This window comes from Glandiceps talaboti, chromosome 10, assembly GCF_964340395.1.
Source record: "Glandiceps talaboti chromosome 10, keGlaTala1.1, whole genome shotgun sequence".
Classification (NCBI taxonomy): Eukaryota; Metazoa; Hemichordata; class Enteropneusta; family Spengelidae; genus Glandiceps; species Glandiceps talaboti.
Genome location: NC_135558.1, coordinates 10,581,463 through 10,605,000, shown reverse-complemented (window position 1 = coordinate 10,605,000; position 23,538 = coordinate 10,581,463). Strand labels below are relative to the sequence as shown.

At 36.3% G+C, this 23,538-nt stretch overlaps 1 protein-coding gene across 2 annotated transcripts in view; it reads left to right on the top strand.

Annotated features, from left to right (window-relative positions):
- The window catches only part of LOC144440881 (uncharacterized), a 64,492-nt gene extending 41,965 nt beyond the window's left edge, over nt 1-22,527 (top strand). For both annotated transcript variants that reach the window (XM_078130321.1, XM_078130322.1), the window contains exons 26-61: nt 549-602; nt 1,121-1,174; nt 1,684-1,737; nt 2,076-2,174; nt 3,434-3,478; nt 3,904-3,957; nt 4,306-4,359; nt 4,760-4,813; nt 5,275-5,328; nt 5,685-5,738; nt 6,092-6,145; nt 6,795-6,902; nt 7,328-7,435; nt 7,816-7,869; nt 8,338-8,391; nt 8,746-8,799; nt 8,952-9,005; nt 9,232-9,285; nt 9,605-9,712; nt 10,255-10,308; nt 10,700-10,753; nt 11,305-11,358; nt 11,827-11,880; nt 12,118-12,225; nt 12,438-12,491; nt 13,269-13,331; nt 13,862-13,933; nt 14,359-14,376; nt 14,662-14,679; nt 15,224-15,241; nt 15,847-15,864; nt 16,388-16,474; nt 16,876-17,008; nt 19,114-19,223; nt 20,464-20,673; nt 21,491-22,527. In XM_078130321.1, the coding sequence (XP_077986447.1) occupies nt 549-602; nt 1,121-1,174; nt 1,684-1,737; nt 2,076-2,174; nt 3,434-3,478; nt 3,904-3,957; nt 4,306-4,359; nt 4,760-4,813; nt 5,275-5,328; nt 5,685-5,738; nt 6,092-6,145; nt 6,795-6,902; nt 7,328-7,435; nt 7,816-7,869; nt 8,338-8,391; nt 8,746-8,799; nt 8,952-9,005; nt 9,232-9,285; nt 9,605-9,712; nt 10,255-10,308; nt 10,700-10,753; nt 11,305-11,358; nt 11,827-11,880; nt 12,118-12,225; nt 12,438-12,491; nt 13,269-13,331; nt 13,862-13,933; nt 14,359-14,376; nt 14,662-14,679; nt 15,224-15,241; nt 15,847-15,864; nt 16,388-16,474; nt 16,876-17,008; nt 19,114-19,223; nt 20,464-20,673; nt 21,491-21,649 (2,508 nt within the window). In that variant the 3' untranslated portion in view covers nt 21,650-22,527. The remainder of the gene's footprint in view (nt 1-548; nt 603-1,120; nt 1,175-1,683; nt 1,738-2,075; nt 2,175-3,433; nt 3,479-3,903; nt 3,958-4,305; nt 4,360-4,759; nt 4,814-5,274; nt 5,329-5,684; nt 5,739-6,091; nt 6,146-6,794; nt 6,903-7,327; nt 7,436-7,815; nt 7,870-8,337; nt 8,392-8,745; nt 8,800-8,951; nt 9,006-9,231; nt 9,286-9,604; nt 9,713-10,254; nt 10,309-10,699; nt 10,754-11,304; nt 11,359-11,826; nt 11,881-12,117; nt 12,226-12,437; nt 12,492-13,268; nt 13,332-13,861; nt 13,934-14,358; nt 14,377-14,661; nt 14,680-15,223; nt 15,242-15,846; nt 15,865-16,387; nt 16,475-16,875; nt 17,009-19,113; nt 19,224-20,463; nt 20,674-21,490) is intronic.
- Nucleotides 22,528-23,538: the final 1,011 nt, after the last annotated feature.

The window sequence follows — 23,538 nt, the reverse complement described above, 5'->3', positions numbered from 1 at the left end:
TATGCTAAGCATGACTACTTTTAACAATTCCAACCGCGTACCTTTTGAATTCTTGCTGGTTAATAGACTTTCAACTCGGTCACCGCACCACTGTTTGAGTAGTCTGCGCACCACTTTTGAAAACCACAAATTTTCTATTTTGTACCTAATGATGAATTCCACACAACTTTCTGATTGCCGTTTTGTGTGGTCTGCATTTCTTGAGCATTTTATCACATTGAGATCTGTTGAAATTGAAGAAAGAGCTTTATGTTGATACTTAGAGTATATTCGACATGATACGGTATGCAAACTGACAATGTTATCGATAAAAGCGACACGGAAGATTACTTTTGTCTGGCTGTCAAATTTCATATTCAAATGAGTCCAATTGATAGTCTGCAAAACCAATTGGAAGGAGTGAAATTCTTCAATTTCCTGTTTTTGTGATAGACTTTAAATACCAAAGCTAGATCGCCAGTTACTGCATGCCAATGACCTAAGTATTATTGTATTACGACAGTGAAGGTGAACGAATGACCTTATAATGACCTCTCTTTCCTTTCCAGGGACTTCCCGGGCCACAAGGTCATCCGGGCCACCCAGGGCCCATAGGTCCGAAGGTAGATGCACCTTTTGCTCTTCTTGCCGACACAGTCTGTAGTACGGATGTCTAAACCACTAATCACCGCATGGGCCATCATTAATCACGTTAAAACGCTGAGAATTAGTAATATGCGAGCCCTTTCGGGATGTGAAAACGACCTTCAACATACCAATTGTTAAGTTCATTCTGAGAGCAATCGTGATACTGATAGTAGAACTTTTCACGTTAAATGTAAATGCCTGCGGGTGTATTTAAGCCTTATAATTGGCCGGGTAGAACAAACGAGCAAACTGTCAAAGAATTTAAAATATGCTTCCGTTTTTAAAATTTACACGGTCTTTGCACGTGTATTACTATTAATAATTACATCATTTTATTTGTCATCTAAGATATTGCAAAATGTTCACCGTTTGGAATTGGACAATTCAAGTATATCTCTGAAATATTGATTATACGACGTTCATATTCAAGTTATGCCAAAACAATGCACTGGCGAGATATTTTCAGAATTTAATCTTCTATTTTATTCCGCAGGGCCACAGAGGTGATTCAGGTCCAGCAGGTCAAATCGGATTACCCGGGCCAAAGGTAACGTCCGTACAATATCATGACACACATCTATCTCTCTGAAAATAAATCGGTGGTGGTGGTGGTGGTGGTGGTGGTGGTGGTGATGGTGGTGGAAAACTGTCGCACGTTTAGAAACAATCAAGACATCCCACTTACGGATAGCGGCACATTTTGTTAATACACAAGGTTAAGAGCTCCATTTGGGCATTTGATATACTTTGGTCCGGCACTTCGTTTTATTGCTACTGCGAGATTTCCGTGACATGTACAGGTCAAACTGTGGTTGCATACATGGTGTTTACACCGTGAATGCAGATGTCTGGTATGGCATACGATAAGGTCTTGATACGTTTAAGGGACACAACCAGACTGATTTATTGAACTCTTGGCAACAAACATTCCACATGATTCATTGACAACACATCACGCGTATGAAAGAACACTGAAGTATTGACGTTAATATGAGGCCTGATAATAAAGACATTGACATTTTGACAAAAATTGTTTCTCCTTTTTTTTCAATCCAGGGATTAACTGGAATACCGGGACCAGTCGGCCAACCTGGCTTTCCAGGTGAATTCGTAAGTCCTTTGACTTTGTTACTTCCTTAGATATACTCGAGTACCGTTATACACATCCGAAGTGTCTTTTTTGCTGCTTCGAGTTCGTATCCTTCCGCTCGTCTATACCCGGAGCCATGAATAGATAGAAGTTTAGAGTATTCAAATGAGCGCGAAAAATGAAGATGACATAGTAAAGATGAAGATAAGCACGTTTCGTCCGAAAATGAATTTTGTCAAATACATTTTCAGTCAATAGTTCGTTTGTTATCTATGCAGTGCGTTTTATTAATTCGATTTTCCATTAGAAGTAACAAATGCCTCTCTACTGTCTAAGACATATTCTTTCTAATTTTCAGGGCCATCCAGGACTGCCAGGGGTTACTGGCCAATCGGGTCAGCCCGGACCTCAGGGACTACGAGGTGAAGACGGTTTACCAGGTCTTCAAGGACCCCAGGTACGTAAACAACGCGAATCTAATTGTCTATTGAGGAACGACCCAAAGAGGGCGTTGCTACAAACAAAACTTTCCGATAACATGACTTCAGAAAATAGGGTAGGTAGGTCAGGATTTCATTTCATTTTACATTTTAGTTTTTTAATTAGTTCGACTCAAATACAAGATACTCGTTGGTCAAAATACTTCTGCAACAGTTGATGAGGTGTAAAAGAAGTAAACGAAGACATATGTAATTCAGAAGTAGACAAACACAATATGCAGACTGTGCTGTTATAGGCTGAAATTACATCGTTTCTCTCTGGAATGTGATTTTTTGGGGGAAAAGTAATCAAAGATACTTTGGCAAGAAATCTACAGGGAAATAGAAGTAAATGTCATAATTTTACCTTTTTGTATGTAAACATGTTTAGGGGTCGGCGGTTAAACCAAGGGCGGTCGGGTTATGGGAAACACTTTTTTATGTGGCATTATTTTCGCACTGCAAAAGATAGGTAGCTGTTTGTGCAATTAGTCACAGCATAAACAGTGGCGTCAATAAAGTATTAAAATAAAATAAACTCCCGCTTGCATGAAGAAAATAAAACAGAGGTTTAATTTTCACAGCCGAATTCACATCCTTTCGAGTTAGTGGTGCATAATCAAGATTAACCAAGATTTTGCACTTTATATGTCCACCAGCGTATACCAGTGGGTTGGGTGTGGATTTTGACAGAATCACTATTCAACTCGGGAAATGGAAACGGGGCTAATTCATGGGTTCTCACTAAATGGCACAATGTACGCAGTTATTAAGAAAGACTACGATGAGTTATGTCCACAGAGTAGGAAATGTCGTGTTGTGGTTTTTTTCGCACTCCTTGGGGAACGGAACTACAAGACGCACGACTACAGACTGTCTATATTTAAGACGTGAGTGGCAATCCATGAACACGACGTAATGGAACAGACAAGCTGACATTTGCAAATGTGACCTTTGACAACAACCTTAATTGCTTACATTAATCATGCCGACAACGAATGTTGTGCATTTAGAATTGTGTACGCTTCATGACGTAACCTTTGACCTCAGTCGACGAGACTGTCAGCTGAACTCAGCCGACGAAATTAGTGCATGCATTGAGGCTATATACATAGTAAATTTTCCCTGAATAATTTGTATACTAGCATGTCAAGTGTTACTCCTATTTTCCACTATACTTTATTTTGTCAATGGCATTTCATTTGTTTTATTATTTTTCCCATGTGATGTTTTATAGGGAGAGCAAGGTAACCCTGGTGAAAGAGGAAGGCAAGGGAAACAGGTGAGGTAAAAATGTGCAGATACAAGATGTTTTTCTGTTAGGAAATTTTACAATCAGATGCAGTACAAGACTGTTCAATGTAAAGCCACCGAAAACGAAAGGTATTATGCTACTCTACTGGAGAGGGTGCAAGTCAATGAAACGAAAGCAATTACAACCGGAAAGAGAATGGTATAATATTTGAAGCTGGTAAATTGTTTGCGGCAAAGGTTGCCGACTGCGTCGATATTATGACGAATATTGTCGCGAGAACGAAATTTACGGAATGGTGAAACGCTGTATTTGAAGACGTTACTAGGGCCTTAGTACGTTGCTGTGTCATGCATTCGATATTGCAGAGTAAAATACATGATTTCTTTTCAGCTCAGCTATACGATTATTCACAGATACTTTTAATGACCACAAACCATCTGTAACATTTCCAGGGACATCCTGGGCCTGTAGGTGAACGAGGCGACATGGGACCGCCAGGAATACAGGTAAATTGTGAATGTATTGTGTGTGTTTCTCTCTCTCCCTCCCTCCGTCTGTCCTCCCATCGTCCTCGTCCTCTCTCTCTCTCTCTCTCTCTCTCTCTCTCTCTCTCTCTCTCTCTCTCTCTCTCTCTCTCTCTCTCTCTCTCTCTCTCTCTCTCTCTCTCTCTCTCTCTCTCTCTCTCTCAGAATAACATTAATAATCACGTGCAGTTTACTTGAAGTTTTCGTATTGCAATGACATTCAATCCTCTCATTTCTTACCTGTTTACTACCTTCAAGAAACTATGTTTTAGATTCTGGAAATTTTAACGAAAATGAACTCGAGTTATTCATCGAAAATACTATTCACAGGGACCCAAAGGAATTGCCGGATTTCCTGGAAAAACTGGAGATCATGGCATTAAAGTAAGTAATATAGATATAACTTATAGATAATCTTTACATTGGGTGGGCTGGGTTTACAAATACCTTTGCTGTCACGCTTTTAAAAAGTCCCGTCAAATATTTTATGCGGGGAAATTAACTGCCAGAAAAGCCAAAAGCTGATAAAGATAATTACTTTTCCCAAAATGGCCTGAGGTTTCCACTAAACAAGGGGCCAGACATTCAACGAAACATCGTGTTCAAAGTTAGGCAAATGCCACTTAGCAATTTAAACAAGCCAAAATATAAATGTTGGATGTTGTCTATTTTATGTACTTGTACACATGACTTGAGTCCAGACGTAGTTTTCGAATTTTATAGCAGCTGAAATTTCATCTTGTTCATATTTTTATTTACTTATTTTTTAATCACGTCAATGTAGGGACCTACTGGTAGTGTTGGATATCCCGGTATGCATGGAGTAAAGGGGCCTAAGGTAAAAACTCTCAGAAAATGTAAATGTGCGAGTCTGTGTGTGTGTGTGTGTGTGTGTGTGTGTGTGTGCGAGTGCGAGTGTGTGTGTGTGTGTGTACGTACGTACGTACGTGTGTGTATGTATGTATGTATGTATGTATGTATGTATGTATGTATGTATGTATGTACGTATGTATGTATGTATGTATGTACGTATGTATGTATGTACGTACGTATGTATGTATGTATGTATGTATGTACGTATGTATGTACGTATGTATGTATGTACGTATGTATGTATGTATGTATGTATGTATGTATGTATGTATGTATGTATGTATGTGTGCGTGCTCATGATTTGCCTCTGTGTGTCCGATACTTTCTGTGTTTGCACCATATGTGTGTCTGTTGCTCGAGGTGTCGATATATGCAGAGTTTAACTTCTGATTATATGGTCATTACCTGTCTACTATATTTTTGTAGGGGAATCCTGGCCATGAAGGACCAAGTGGTGCAAGTGGCACTCCAGGCGAGAGGGTAAGAATCAACAGACTGTTGTAATAGTTCAGTTTTCGCTTTTATGACGAAGGATCTTTGTGTAACTTAATTTTGATCCGTATTGTTTCAGTTACAATATACCACTGGCATTTCTATGTCGATGTCATTGAACAAATAAAAGCACAGAGTTTGAAAGAAACGTCGTCTGGCTCGACAGAAATGTCACGAACACTGCTATTTTATCACGTGACTAAAAGAACAAGAACTGCCACGGTTATATTGATAGGCCGATTAGGTCAAACTACACAAAGTTTACAATATGTTCACAAATGACGTAGTCATATTGATTGTTTCTGCACTTTCATGGTGTCTTCGTTTACCCTTTATTATTCTAGGGACCAGATGGTGAGCCAGGAAAGATGGGATTTAAAGGAACACCAGGAAGAGAAGTAATTATCTTGTCTCTACTATGCTTACATTTCACATCAAGACAACAATCTACTTTGGAAGCATTTTGTGTATTATTTACACTGTCCTAAGTGTTGGTTGTCAGATCACAGCCTCACAATCTTACCATATTGAATTGTCCTCAAAATGTTACAGTTGGAGGAACTATGCGCTATATTGATATAATTCATAAACAAAATAATTTTGAAATATTGTTCAGAAAGAAATGGTGCAACATTTTAAGTCTGAAATGTGAAAATCCCAGTAAATTCTCGTTTTTAAAAAAACACATGTGAGTTATGAAATAGTACGAGATATTTGCCAAACTGACTTGTTAGTGTGTTTTGGTTTGCAGGGCAAAAGTGGACCGCGGGGCAGAAAAGGTGAAACGGGAGATCCTGGAGAAATTGTAAGTGAATCTATGTTACTCTATGTATGTACAGGCATCCTTGCAAACAGTGATGACTTGTGCATGGGACGTGATTTATTTTTCCGGTAAATGCAATTTCCTCGATACCCATTGTTAGTAGTTTGTTGGTGAATCAAAGAAACATCTGGAGAGAGAAATATTACAACTCGTGATATTTGCGTTCATCTAATTGTGGTTACAAGTCGACATGATGGATACAAATTCTACCGCAATCCGTTACCATTTCCGGCCATCCAACTGTGATAACGACATTGTGATAAATTATTTTAATAACTCAATTAAGACAGTCTTAGTAACTTGCGATGGTGATAAAATGAAAGCACACCCAGCCATCCACATTCCATAATCAGTTACAGCCATGTTGAAAAAAAGATATCATAATGCTTAAATGTCGGGGTTGCAATTCATTACCTTTTACGGCCAATTAGATGTGGTGATATGCTTTGAGCAACGAATTGGTATGACTGAATAATATTGGTTTGCATTAAGCCAACTGTATCCATGGTTGACCTTGGTCAATGACCCTTTGAATATAATCACTTCTTGCTATGTTCTAAAACGTACAGCCTGTCAAACAAATTGGTTGGGGATAACCCGTCATCCACTTTGTGTAATGTTTCCTATATAGGGTGTTCCTGGTTTTCAAGGATTGACTGGGAGCATAGGAATACAAGGAGCACCAGGAAAATATGGCACACCTGGAAAAGTGGGATCAAAGGGGTTACAAGGAGCAAAGGTTAGTTATACAGGAGTTCTTAACTACATGTTTGCTGGTTTTATTTTGTGTCATGATGTCAATAGTTTAAGCTATCATTCTTCAGTCACTATTATCTTTCCAGCTTTCCTGTTGTTACAGCTTCATCTTTAGTCATATGGACTTACCAAATGTCTGCTATATAATATGATAATATAAAATTTGTTTTGCATTCTTGCACGTTTTGATTGTTTTATATATTACATATTGAAACTTTTTTGCTCATTTTACCGATTCAAGCTGACACCTGCAAAATCAGATTGTCATGTAATTGTGTCTTTCCTGCCTAAAAATATACTGACAATTTTGCACCCTGTACGGTTGACTACTTTAATTACAAAACTTTTCAGTTGTTCATCCTTTTCACTTAATAGTGTCATTATTATGAATTTGTCGGGTTTATGTAGGGAGAACAAGGAAGTCGAGGTGCTCCCGGTGACGATGGGGATCAAGGTGAAATTGGGTCCAAGGGAATCAAGGGAGAGCTTGGTCCGAGAGGTGACTTTGGCTTGGAGGTATGTAAGGTCACATTTTATAACTCTTTAAGAGAAACCATACCAGACATCCTTTCATAAGTGGTTGGGAGGAGGGGGGGGGGAGAAATAAACACTGCATTATGTACATTTGAATAGAGTGTCAATAAAGCATAACATCAAAGCATACTTTCTTGGAAAGGTGCAGTTAAAATGAGTTTTCAAACTTTGGTCTACCTGTCAAGACATCATCAAATCAAAGCTTTCTATTAAAACATTCATAATACACTATATTTACTGTATAATCATACGTGGTGATTGTACTGTCCAAATCTATGCAAAAATGGTTCCTTTGATCCCACCGGTAATTGATTTTTCACATGTTCTAAAATATTGTTCTTTTGCTGATGGTATGATTTTAGGGAGAGAAAGGAGAAACAGGACCCATTGGTCCACCTGGACGACTTGGTGAGCGGGTAAGATTTAGTTTCTGTATTGTGATGGTATCTGATTGCATAATTTGACCTTTGTTCCCCACAGCTTTCTAAGTACTTCGTGCAGATTTACAATACTAATAATACTACTTTTCTGATCACATTTTCTCAGAATATTATACCTCAGTGATTTTATGGATTATATGATTTTAATTGGGTTTGGTAATATGTCTTTAACTGTCACACTTTGTTTAGTGACATAGTAATATTAGTTTCTTGTCAAGTCTCATCACGTCATGAAAGTATATCCTGTTATGTCACCTCGTATTAAATTATGTAATGTAATATCACATTATGTCATGTCTTGTTTGATAACTTATGGTATGTTGTGTTGTGATACATGTGCACTGTTGAGTGAAGTCACCTCCTGTTATGCCCACAAACTGTCAATTGTGTATCATTATCTCGTCCCTTAGATAAGACAATTCAATACCTTTCCTATCTTAACAGGGTTTCCTGGGGCCCCAAGGACCACTTGGTCTAAAAGGAATCAAAGGCGAGACGGTAGGTAATCATATAAAATGCTCTACATTTAGTAAGTTTTGAAGTATTTGAAAAATTACTGTAATCTTTATAACAAAATATGTTATTCCATTAGGATAAAAATGTAAACACAAGGGTAACTTGAAGTAATGCATCTCTGGTTTTGTTTTTTTGAGAAATTGTACACCTTTATGATAACCACAGACTTTGATGATAGTTACTGACATTTGAACATTTTCAATTCATTGAACATAATTAAGAATGTTACATACAGTATATCCTAATGCAAACTCTTGAATTTAGTGTCATTGATGTATCAAAAACTAAACGAGAAGATATAATTTGTATATGTATTTGTGATCTTTATATTTTCAGGGAGAAAAGGGTGATTTTGGCAAAGAAGGAAGTCCCGGAGAGCTTGGAATTCGGGTAAATTAAACTTTTCATCATAATGCTTCATCATTCTTACAAATGTATTCCACAAAGTTACAAGAGGGTTTTATAATACCTAAGCCAATCAAACAATTGAATATAGTTTGTAGTTTGATGATGAATGCCAATTTGTCCTTTATATCTTTCAGGGCTATGAAGGATCACCTGGGGTCAAAGGTGAAGGTGGTTCACCTGGAGAGAAGGTAAGAGATGAAGTAACTGTGTGTGTGTGTGTGTGTGTGTGTGTGTGTGTGTGTGTGTGTGTGTGTGTGTGTGTGTGTGTGTGTGTGTGTGTACTGCAGTAGTTATTGCTTTTGTTAGTCTTTGTTGATCTGAAAATTAAGTAATGACTTTCATTTGAAGTGTATTATAGTGGTTAAGATCTATACATCAGTGTACTGACCTATGCTATTGATTTTCTTTTTATAGGGAATTTGTGGTCCACGTGGTATATTAGGGGAACTTGGTCATATTGGTATGCTGGTATGTTATATAAACTGTTTATTTTCTATCTGGCTACATTTTAGTATTTTAAAACCACACCTCCATTTGAACTGAGGGCACAAGAATAAATTAGGCTCGCAAAAGAAAAGAAATCGAAGACATAAATGGAAATCATCCTTCATTCTAATGCTATCAATATATCACAGAACACACATTTTGGCTACCTTGACCGATTATGATTTTTTCAACTACCAATTATAGGAAAGCAAATCTATGAATATACTATGATAAAATTTAGCATATTTTCTTAAATGCTGTCATCCTATATGATATTGATATGGTGTTTTGCTTTTACTAGGGTGAAAGAGGTTTTCTTGGTAGTGTAGGTGTATCTGGTCCAGCTGGTCTGCCAGGTGCTGAAGGAAAACGTGGGTTGAGAGGTGATATGGGACCACGGGGTGATTTTGTAAGTATATCACCATGTCAATTAAAGGCCTTGAATATTGTAATCGTCAACAATTTCTGTATTATGCTTTATATTGATACTTAACCTTTGTGCTAAATTACTTCTAATGAATGGCATATTAATTGCACAAATTCTTTGTAGAACTTTTTCAAGTACATTAATTTGTTAAAGACAATTATGGGTGGTTATTACAAGAACAGAACAAGACTCAAATCATATGAAGCGCGATCTTTCAGCTACACTGACAATTCTGTGGAACCAACTACCTAACATTGTCCACTCTGCACCGAGTATTGAGACTTTCAAATTAAGACTAAAGTCATTCCTTTTTGAGAGAGCTTATCTGTAACAGTATCTATTGTAAACAGCCAGTGAGCAACATTTATGGATACTAGGCGCTATATAAATATCTTAATTTTTTTTTTTTATTACCTTGAACTCGATATGTAAGTAGTCAAACCATTTAGTAGTGACAGAACAGAAGTGATGGCCGTAATATGTAATGGATTAAAACGATTCTAAATTGACATTTTCTATTCCAGGGTATACCAGGTGCAAAAGGAGTCCAGGGCATTGAGGGAATTATAGGTTTGAAGGTAAAATCTTTGAAATATATACCATTTTAGATTTCATTTTCTTTAAAAATGATATTTCTTTTAACTGAAGTAGCTGGTAATTATGTGAATGTAAATTTGATTGTTTAGTGTCTTAAATAGTCATTTTGCAATCTGAACAGAGTACACAGAATAATTCTGCATTTCCCATAATTCAGAATTTAAGATCGCGGGTTAGTGCGTGGTCTATCGGATATCTAGTTTGTAGATATTGGTAATCTCAAACGCATTCTATACCCAAGTGGTTATATACTATTATTAATTAATAGTATATTGCTTCGCTTTGCCTTTGAATTGTTATAGGGAATTTTTGCTATATTGGATTCTATTTGGAAAGTGCTTTACATTTCAAAGTTATTGTTATGTATTCCAGGGTACCCCAGGGGTAAATAGTGTTCCAGGAAAAAGGGGGCGCCAGGGAAAAAGGGTAAGTGAGAGTTTGATTTGTGATTATAATGTAAAACGGGTGTATGATATTCAAAGGAATGGCCCGAAAATGCTCATTTCACAAACTTACTTCTCCCACTGGTGAAATTTACGCAAAATAATGTTGTGAAGACCACCGTTATCACAATGTATCTACTTCCCTCAAACGGAACGGGTCATCGCAATCGATAGTATACTTAACACTTGCAGTAACTTTTGTGAATGTTTTCTTAAACGTAAGTGTTTCTAAGTTACATAAGTTTACTTATATCAAAAATCCACCAAAACTAGCTCTTCAAATCATGGCTGTTTGTCGCCATTTCGGCGCATTGGTTCTTGGGTAAAATGTAGCCGAACACGTAGATCTGTTAGTATTAATAACCAGGTTTGTATTACATGTCCTAAAATAGGTCAGCAATGCACAGATAGTTGTCATATTTCTGATCAATGCACAATATACTACATTTTCTCGTCTACCAAATACTAGTACATGTTGTAATAGACAACTAAGGTGTCAACCCATGCATTCAACTTAACCTGGTTTATTTCTAGGGAGTGGCAGGAGACCCTAGTGGCCCGGGAAAGCCAGGACTATCAGGGGAGAAGGTAAGCAGAGCTGAAATCTTATTTGGTTGCACATATTAAGCTTTCTACTTCATATTAACAGTATTCAAATAACATAATATGTATATAAATGTTCTGTATTGCTTTCTTTTGCTGTTACACTGGCTTGTTTAAAGCAATGATAATAATAACTTGTACAAAATCTGACCTTGTGAATCAAGAAATACCTCTTGTAATATATGGTGAATTGGAACATTTGCTAATTTTTTCATGGAAAAAAATGACATTCAGAAGGAAAAACGGGCACCATTTACTCACATCAGTATCTAAGTATCTATTATGATATGAGTAATCGCCTTAAGCATTGTCTTAAAAGAATAATTGTCTGTGTTTAGTACACGCGTTGTTCAGACGCTATACATGTATTGTTTTTTCTGTTTTGAAAGTTCTAAATAAAGGCTCTTTGTAAGACTGGTCCTAATGTTATTATTGCATGTTGTTGTGTCGAAGGGTCTTCCTGGGAAACAAGGACCACTGGGCCGTAAAGGTCGAAGAGGAAAAATGGTGAGTTATTCTCACCTGTGATTCACACTGTTAATTTATGTTATTCATGACTCGTTTTTGAGTTTCTCATGATTTCCGTTTCGAGTATTTGGTAATGTTGTCGATGTTGTATCCTGTTGTTATAGGGCGATATTATTGTTTGCACTTCCTCAATTACTTGTGTATTTTTACGGTGATATGTTCCCTCTTTTGTTTGTGGTCTTAATTGGATGTTATTATTTGACTGCACTCTTTCAGGGGGAAAAGGGACGAAAAGGCCACGTCGGCGAAGAAGGTGTTCCTGGAGACCGTGGCCGTCGAGGATTGCCAGGGGCCGAGGGAGGCTTTGGTGAAAGAGGATTTCTGGTACTGTCTATTTCCAAAAAAATTGTGCTTTCATGGGTGTGTTTCTTTTAGTTGAAATAACATGCATTCATTATTCGCTAGAGGCTTAAGTAAATTTGGGTAACCAAAGACCAAAATACATATATCCCATTCTACACCAACATGTTCTTTTTCCAAGGACAAAACTGAAGAGGTGTTTCAGTCCTTTCACTGTACCACTCTCTTCATTCTAGGGTGACGTTGGATCGTATGGATTTCCAGGGTTACCAGGCCTCAGAGGTCGCCAGGTAAGGGTGAAAATGATTGGTTACATCTATAGACAAAGTATACAGACCTTATCACACTAGGATTAAGATTTAGGTTGAAAAAATACCTGTCTGACAAGGTTATAGGAAGTTCAAAGTTAGTCTCGAGCAAAAAGAATAAGCCCATTGAATGATCCTTATGCGGGGGGGGGGGGCGATACCAGTGGACAGCTCTGGTGGGGGTGTACGGCCAATACTGAAAGCCCCAGACCCTTTTGACCAAAAACCACTACCCCATTTTAGGCCATTACAGGTGTTTAGAAAATCAAATTTTAGACCAAATATGTTTGTAGTAGTTACTATGGAAATGGTGGATCGCAAATTTAAATGTAGTTTTCACTCTAAATATTCCCCTCCCTCCTCAGGAGGCAACATTTTTGGGCCAATTAATGGCACAGGTACTATTTGGTAGACAATGGATAAATTTTAGACCGAGCAAAATTGGCCCCATGTTCAACGTAAACGATGTAATACTACGTTTGCTGCAGTTGGACATATTTTATCGTAAAGTGCGCCCTCAAACATGATAGTGAAGTTTCTCGGATAGAAAGTATAATTCATGTAATATATTATTATCACGTACTGTCAAAGCCATTATACTCTTTCCAATGAACTGTATTTGTGTGTGTGTGAAAAAAAAGTGTTCGTCTATTACTTACATTATGACCTCCCCACTAGAGGGCGCTATTTATATGTAAGGGTATAGAAATTATTATACTTACTTTTCATTTTAATCATTTTCAAAATGTTCTTATTTAGGGACCACGTGGAGACAAAGGAGTGGCTGGTCCACTTGGTTTTATAGGTCCCCACGGAGACATAGTAAGTTTTAAATTTTGTACTAATGTCTTACAGGCAGCCAGCAGTGTGAATCGCTGCATTATGCTCACCCCCCTCACGTGCTAAAAATCAGACCCGTGTAGTATTAAATCTACAATCAATAATTCTTGCTTCAGCTCTACCGAACAGACCCCAACATAACGTTATCATAAGGGCAATGCATGCACACTTCATAACGGTTCACCATGGTTCGATTTCGGATTCGTTCCACAAGTGACACCTTTGGCATATTTGAAATGGACACTCGTTTCAAGCTAAGCTCTTGAAGTAATCATGCATGCTTTTTGTTCCATAATAAGTCACCCACAGCAAAGGTTCACCAGCCCTTATAACAGTCTTGCCCTCCAAATTAAACCATGCATGGAACATATTTTGAATTCCACGTGTATTTATCTAACTGACCAGCACACTCGGTTATACAGTCGTGTACGTATTCTTTGTCAGGGTATGTTTCCTTTGTCTGGGCAAAATGGTCGACTGGAATAACATACCTTTCATAATTTTCTTAATAGGGTGATTATGGGCCAGTCGGTCCCTCCGGACCACCAGGACCCCCTGGATTCCAGGGAGATCCGGGACTAAAGGTTCGTTTTTTTTTTCATTCTGTTCTGGAATCAAATAACCCGTATGGATGAAGCTTTATTAAAAGTACATTCGCCATGCCTGTTTGACCGCAAGAGTAACAGAGAATTAGAAGAAAGACTGACTTAAAAGTGCTCATTATCATGCCGAGCAAAGTGTAAAAGTTTGCGAAGACGTGATGAATCCATCAGCAATATAAATGTACTTTACTTGATGACAGCAAATCGTTATAAACAATTGAGTGTAGTCACTCCCTTTCTAGTTTCTGTCTCGCTTCTCTCAGTTGTTGTTATAAAAATATACTTAACCCTCTGAAAAAATGAATCCACTGGTCCCCTTTACAAACATGACGTTGCAAATCACTCTTAATATTTGCCAATTGTGTCATTTATCATTTAAAGTATTTTTCCCATCTCTTTCCTGACAGGGCCCACGAGGCGAACCGGTAAGTGCTTTACAGCGTTTGGCGTTCTTATATATCAACCATCTACATTATGCTAAGAAAAACAAACGACTTCTCATCACTGCCAAGCATCTACGTCAAAATTCTTAGTAAAATTCCACCTAAATTTATGAATACAGTTTACGTTGTTGAATTCACATCTTTAGAAACGAGAATTCTGCATAGAAAATTATTTTGTCGGAGATATTTTAGAAGTAAGTCACCCTAAGTCGATATATATGCAACTGATACTAAGGTTAACAATTTTCGCCTTTGTTTCTATTCCAGGGCTCTCCCGGTCCACCGGTATGTATTATCAACTAATTAAAAGTTACAGCTTGGTCAATTTGTGTAGAAAGTTTCTTGTAGTTTGAAGGTGACAGAAGTAAAACGAAACGAGACTTATTTTTTGGGGGCTTAGTTTATGACGGATGTAACTTTAGATACAAAACTACCTAATAGATGTCAACAAAACTCGGGTTTTCCACATTTTCGTAGATAGTTGTTTCTGTACCCATCATTAAATGATTCGCATATGATTCACGTGCCCTAAAAGCTATGAGTTTGACCTCAATTTGAATACATCAAAAGTATTACGATTATATGGAGATGCATGTCTATGAATGTTCTCAATGATCGAGGTATGAAGTTAATAACGAAGTGCTATAATCATATTCTATGGAGATGTAGTTTTTGGATACATAACACTAAGTCTTCTATGTAAGATATACATCATCTGAATGTGATAATGAATCACATATAAGGTGAAATTGCCACCAAAAGAACTTATACATTGTGGTGATGTCTTTCAATTATTAAGAATATTTGTCATATTTCATTGATTTTACAGGGTGAAAAAGGAACTCAGGTACGTCAACATTTTTGTTGTAATACTGAGATGATTTGTTTACTATGCGTGTTGTTTTTCGACATGGATACTTTTTTTTACAGTAATTGGTCGAGTTCAGTTCTTTGTTGTTGTTTTACGTGTGTGTGTGTGCGTGTGTGTGTGTGCGCGCGCGTGTGTGTGTATGTATGTATGTATGTATGTATGTATGTATGTATGTATGTATGTATGTATGTATGTATGTATGTATGTGTGTGTGAGTGTGTATGTATGTATGTATGTATGTGTGTGAGTGATTATGTATGTATGTATGTATGTATGTATGTATGTATGTATGTATGTATGTGTGTGTGTGTGAGAGTGTGTATGTATGTATGTATGTGTGTGTGTGAGTGAGTATGTATGTATGTATAGTCAAAATAACCATTTAACTGTTAATTCATTATGTTCTATTTAATTTTCATTGACATCTCTCGCATAAAGAACACACTATGTGGTTGTCTGACTTTAACCTAAAGAGAACATGTTCAAAATGTTAGAAAGCTGATAACTTCAATGAGCGTTATAAACTACAATATATCAACCTTGTTAATTACTCTCACTCTTTCCATATCTCTTTGTTACAGGGAATACTAGGACCGCCTGTAAGTATTTGTTTACTTATATTGTACCAAAATGTTACTATCGGTTGATAGCACTGTAAACCTAGAGATGTGATTGGTTGACGTAAGGCACAACATCTTAAATCTGTCGCAAATGATACACTTGTTGCTTTAGGAATATAGAGATAATCTGGCGATATTTACAGAGAATAAAATCTGCATTTTATTGCTAAGGCTAAATGCATACTCTCATTAAGTTGGATGAAATTACATTCAAGCTGACAGCGAGACAATTTGCCTTGCTTTGATCTCGAGCGAACGTACTGCGCAAGGAATATATTGAATATACTTATAGATAGGTTTGCCTGACTTTATATAGGTTTGCCTGACTTACTTGGAAAAAAAACCAATCATTGTTGAATTAGTTGTCTAATTTCCAAAGTAAATAATATAATAACAAATCTAATAATAATGTAATTAAAGCTGATATTTAGTTTCAGTCGTATTTGAAATGAGTTGACTGACTGCATTGACTAAACTTTGATATTTTATTTTGGTATTTTAGGGTACTGAAATTATTATAGCAAGAATGCTAGCCGATAGCTTTAGCAATTATTTTACTCTGAATGACGATGGAAATGGAGATAGCAAGGTAGGTTTTCTATTAAAGACTGTTGGGAGCCATTCTATAATTAGTGCATTCTAAACTAGTAATTTGATCACTTTTATGTAAGGTTTTGAGCAAGGGAAGATTTCATAATCGCAGATATGAAATAGCGTGAAATCGTGTGTATGAAACAACACTGCCAGAGGTATATCTAGTGTACCATGCGAATAAGCGTGATTTTTATTTAGCGATATTAAATACACGAGGAAATTTAACCATTCCTAAACTCAAAATGTTTGGAAAATCTACCTTCACTATTTAGTTCATTACTGTTGCAGTAACAAATAAGGTTTTCAGAAGAATTTGCTTGACAGGTTCAAGAACGGACGCGGTGTTAAAATTTGTATGAAAATCTAACAAAGCTTTGGTTTACAATTATTTTTCAGGAATCTGAAATTATTTCTACGCTGTACTACCTCGAAACTTACCTCAAAGGTCTGAAATATCCTTCGGGATCTCGAGAAAATCCAGCTCGAACGTGTCGAGATCTGGTAGAGTGCAAACTTACAGACAGTGATGGTAAGTTTTGATTTAAAGATACCATTCTTAGTGTAGTTCTGCAATTGTATTACGACAGATGGCCAGATACAGATAGTCAGCGGGAGAGAGTCATGAGAGAACATGAAAGACATGGAGGGGGGGGGGAGAGCGAGCGAGAGAGAGAGAGAGACAGACAGACAGACAGACAGACAGACAGACAGACAGACAGACAGACAGACAGAGACAGAGACAGATACAAAATCCGATTATTTAGGCAAACTTCATTTAATATTAATAAAATCAAGTTATTATCGTCATTGGTCCATACCCTTTACATGAAGAACCGTAAGAAGTGTCATTATGACATTACATAATTATTTCAGCTGACATTATAAAAGGTGTTTGATATATATAGCATTATTTTATAACAACGATTTCACGGCCAATCAATACCAAATATGGCCGGTCATTCATCCTATCCGATGATCTTTGCCTCGGGTATCTCGCCATCTACGTCAAAGTTAAGCTACTGTACTTGATACTAATATTGTCAATTTGAGGTGTTGTACTATAACTCGATCGACTTGAAGGTTCACAAACAAATGGCTTTGTGAAAACCATGTTTATTTATAACTGTGGTCCTTCAAATGGATACCGTGCAATTATTTAAAATATAGAATTTATGTATATATAAGCTTGATGAAGATATAGAAAATATAATATAATTGAAACTTATAGTACAGAATAAGCAAAACCTTTAAAAAATGTTTTCACAAACACGTGATCAATCTTAGTTTATCCAGTTCTGTACTCTATGCGCTGATGTCTGCGCATGTTTCGCTCAGGATGACCATGCAATTAACTCCGGAAAGAAAAGAGTAATAACGTTACAATGCAAAGAAAGTCGATTAGAATTAATGTTCAGTGTTTTTGACATTCAAGTCACATAAATAAAATATTTAATAAATATAACTCGTGTATTATAATAATAAATACCTATATAAACATTATTATTTATAGAGATAATTCATAATCATACATAAATTAATAGTTGTGATATACGGTTCTCTATAAATATAATCTGGCATAATTGATTTACCTAACATTATATAATTATTACATATATTTTATAGTCACAGTTTATGGGGCTTTGCTTATGTTTTACATTATCCTGGCCAGGGGCTGACGATGCAATTTGCTAAACAATCTCCTGTCCTGTCAGGTAATTTTAGAACCACCTTTTACTGAAACACTTGCGCTGTATAAATTGTCAAGTTGTGAGTACTCAGTGGTTATATGTATGTATCACGTTTGGACAAGTGCTGAAATAAGAAAATTAATTTTCCTAAAATGATATATATGTAAAGGTAATGACGTAATGACAGTAACAAAGGGTCATCCTTAAGATTCCAATAGGAAATGCGATGGACCAATTCAAGAAGATGAGTGGTAAGATACAAAAATGGAGGGTTGTTCCTCTAAAACCCTGCGTGGCAATAAGGACCTCTACACCGATCCAGATGGCGTAAAGACATACAATCTTGATGACGTCATATGTCGCCTACACATTTGTAGTAGTATTGCACAAGTAGTGTATATTTAGGAAACATTGAAGATTAATACGGTATTAGAACAGGATTAAAATTAACTCCATTTCAAACCTCAAATGAAATAAATATCTTTTACCTTTGTCATTTTGTAGTCCCCCTGGCTGTCTAAATTATTGATTATCTCTTACCACCCAAGTACAATGTAAAATCCACTGTAATCTATTTATGGTTAGTTGATATAAATACTTCGTGTCGTTGACATTTCCAGACCATATCGTTTTTTTCATGCACATGCCCAGGAAGACATGCAATTTATTTTTTTTTTATCTGCAAGTACCAGATCCTCTCCTTTATCATGATATTTAAAATGTACTGGTCGATTAAAATGTTTGCCTACAAAGTGGTAATTTTTAGGCAGGCAGGCAGACAATTCTGATATGAAGTTCCTTACACATCCAGCTATTTTGTCACTTTTCAGTAAAATCGTGGCACGATGTAATGATAACATTCTGATATATAAACCTCAATAATCTCTTTCATGATGACAACAAAGGGATACCATCGTCTGTTTATAAATCAAGTATCTATTTCCAGGTGAATTTTGGATCGATCCAAACCTGGGATGTTCAAATGATGCACTGCAAGTGAACTGCAAGATGGCAGAAGGTGGACAGACTTGTCTAAGTCCAGTCAATGCAGAGACGGTAATACATTACTTTTGCTCAACGTTATAACACTTTTCTTATATATATATATATTTCTTTCTTTCTTTTTATTCCTTTCCTTTTCAGGAAATATATCAATTTGTGTTACATTGTTACTTAAGGAAGCTCTATGTATCCTTTAACATTTTGACATCTTAGAACTAACACTCTTCTGTCAAGACCGACCGACTGTCAACTTACTTTTGTATGGTCTAATGCATTTTGATCGCCTCATGATCGATACAGAAAATCTTAAATCCATAAGTATGCAATAAAGGTTGTTTTGTTGTAGAAACAATTTAAACTCTGGAAGTTAGTAACACGCATGTGTAGAATACCAACAAGAATGAGTTACAAACTTAAGAATGTGTGTACTTTATAACCATACAGTTGTCGCCATAGTCATGTAGATGTACATTCGAAGACTTAGTGTTCAGGAAATCAGCTTAAGAGAACGATTACCAGATTTCCTTTAAATTGTTATTTTTAGTTTTCTCAGACAAACTAGCCTTTAGTTAAATCCAATGACTGTTAAGCATTAGCCGATTACATTACTACGGATTACATAATTGTATTGAGTTTCGTTTTTCGACGGTGTACAGCGTTTTGCAATGACAATCACATCTTAAATGTAACTAATAACCAGATTAGAAGTTTCTACACAGATAGATAACAAAACAGACATACAATATGGCCTTCATGCATTTCAATGCTAGTCTGTTGTCTGTACGTTCTTTCATCGGAAGAGTGAGATGTAATCTTTGCCAAAATGATGCATCTTTTACTTAAATAATCCCCAAACTCCATATTTGATTGTGATGGATTTTAATCTAAAAATCGAGTCTTATTTCCTAATTAGGAATGATACATTTTGCTACATTCACATAGATCAAAGCGTATTATCTCTGTTTGATATATGTCTAATCTATGTATATCAGTGTGTGTGTATATATGTATGTGTGTATGTATGTATGTATGTATGTATGTATGTATGTATGTATGTATGTATGTATGTGCGTGCATGCGTGTGTGTATGTATGTATGTATGTATGTATGTATGTATGTATGTATGTGTGTGTGTGTGTGTGTGTGTGTGTGTGTGTGTGTGTGTGTGTGTGTGTTAAATATTAATATGTTGTAGCAAGGTGGAATCAACTATTATGTACTACTGCAAATATATCTAACCCAACGTGTAGTTTACCTCCTCTATTAACACTTTGAATTTTGTTCTCTGTTACAGTTCCAGTATTCCATCACAAAGGCACAAATGAACTTCTTACACCTGTTGAGTTCAGAGGTCATGCAAGAGGTCACAATTCACTGCAATGGTGCTAGAGTGTGGCGAACACATGGCAAAAAACGCAGACTCATCGTCAAATTCAAAGGTTGGGATACCAAAGTGATGCAATATTGGAATAAAGACCTCAGTGTACTGAAGGATGAATGTCAGGTAATGTCATATCTAACTAAGTAGCGTTTACATTTGACATGAATAAAGAGTTTAACTATTATTCTTCTTCATTATGCGATTGTCTTGAGAAAATACCTACCAGGAAACACATGTAGCCACAATAGAAATGACAACAGTGACTGAGAGAGAAAGAGAGGCAGGCAGACAGACAGACAGACAGACAGACAGACAGACAGACAGACAGACAGACAGACAGACAGACATAGACAGAAAGGCATACATACATACATACATACATACATACATACATACATACATACATACATACATACATACATACATACGAACGTACGTACGTACGTAACTACGTACGTACGTACGTACCTACCTACCTACCTACGTACCTACCTACCTACCTACGTACATACCTACCTACATACATACATACATACATACATACATACATACATACATACATACATACATACATACACACACACACACATACATACATACATACATACATACATACATACATACATACATGCATTACATACATACATACATACATACATACATACATACATACATAACATACATACATACATACATACATACATACATTACATACATACATACATACATACATACATACATACATACATACATACATACATACATACATACATACATACATACATACATACATACATACATACATACAAAGGCAGAACGATGGGCAAAAAGAGACAGACAAAAGGGGAGGACAGACAGAGAGTCAGTTTGACAGGATGTACGATGAGCTGATGAAGTATATCAATTTTAGAGAAAAAACATTATTTCTTTACCATTCTAGGTAATTGGTCGTGACGGAGAATGGAAAGAAACAAAACTACTTTTGCGAACACAAGACATAACCCACCTACCTATAATTGATGTTGTCTTCGACGAGAAAATCTCTCAAGAGAAACAGACTGCCTTTAAATTTGAAATTGGGCCAGTGTGTTTCATGTGATTCTGTTGGACAAGACTATGTTTGATATAATTCTACTGCAAGGAGTTCTTGACAAAGTCGTGCTCCTTCTACAGAGACGATGCCCAAGTTATAATTCTATAATTGTTTGTATATACCACACTATTTCTGGTGCTAGTGCATGCATATGGCGTCAGTGAAAAGAAGCTTGCTCTGTATCCACATATGCTATATATCGCTGTAATATATCACCCCTGTGATCATTTGCAACAAACGCTTGGCTGTGCATCTTCAACGGAGTAATAGTATTCACTACTCTATACTTCTACCAGACTATTCTCTTTACCACTCCAAATCAGCTTTAATTATCGCCACAGTACAATGGTATATTCTTTTAAAGTGATACAGTCTGTAACTACGGTCCTATTGTGGTGGTCAAAGTCAATGCTCCAAATGCATATGACACAATATACTCTCAAACCACAGCCGAGAAAATATTTTCCTTGTCTGTGCTCGAACTTCAAGTTCATTCGGAGCAAATGGGCATAGACAATGCATGACAGAGATATTAAGAATGCACAAAAATACTTATTTACAATGACTCTGGTATGCTTCCAATTGTTTTTTTTTTGGTAACCATGAAATTATGTAATAATGTGATTTTTATACCTTATCGAAAAATTGACGAGAGGTGTATCAGTTTACAGACATGGTCCAATATAAGAAAGATCACTATGAAACAAAAGTAACCACCAAGAACCATAAGCAAAAAAACGTCCTATTAGGCCTATTAAAAATTGTGTGCTTCCGATTACACTCAATTTTAGATTAGGTAGGGTAGGTAGATGTTTTATTTTATTTTTTTATATATATATTTTCATATGTGAGCGTCTAATTCAGGTAGTTTTGTTTTCCATATAATCGATGTGTTATTGGTTTGTTCTCATCACATGTACAACCATTACAGATTGGAAGAACTGTTTTATATTGTCTTTTTCAGTTGATGTCAGTTTCCGCATCCACTATTTCTTGCGAGACTTCACAATTTTTGCAATTTTATTTTTTTTCTTGAAAACATATAAAAGTTAAGGATCGTCGTGAAAAACTAGGTGGGGTTGGGTGACCGGAAGCAAACAATTTCTTAAGGCCTCATCGCGTATTTATACATTTTTGAATATAAACATAAATTGTTAAGGATTTGATACGCCAACAAGAGTAACAATAGTGTGCGTTAAACGCTTATCATAACATTGTCAGATTCTTTATATTACTAGTGGTCAATGTAACTAAATCAAACTTCCTAGTGCCACTAAACTAAACACACTGAGGAGAAACCTAAACTTCTACTAATACTATTCAAATAACTTTTTCTTTTCAAAGTCCAGATAAATTAAATCAATGAATACATTTTTCCAAAAGTACAAAAAGGCACAATGGAACATTTTATTAGGATGTATATATTTTTTATTTGTCTGTGCACACTACTGAACCACATTTGTCATTCTTTCTTATGCTGTTGCGAATGGCATGAGAGCATCATAAATCAAGGTTTTTGTCCTTTTTAAAAAAAACTAACGGTGTATGTATTCTATATTTGTTGCTATCGTAATAGCAACTGGAGATATTTTCATTAGAACAGCTTTAGGCTATAAGTTATTCTCAAATTTCATTTCAAAGGGGCAGTTGTTTTTCTCGGCAGCCATTAAAATGGAAGTGACGTGGAGCCTGAAAGTGAGGCTCATGGTTGATGCGCAATGTACTGTGTACAACGTTTTGCGCACTGCAGAGCAAACCAACTACCTAGACCCTGAAGCCGCTGCACGCTTGTCTAAACTATATATACGTGGTATATTTTCCTTGCTGAAAGTAATTAGAAATTCCCACGCGAATATAATAAAAATGCAAGGGCTTTATTTTCGAATTATGATTAC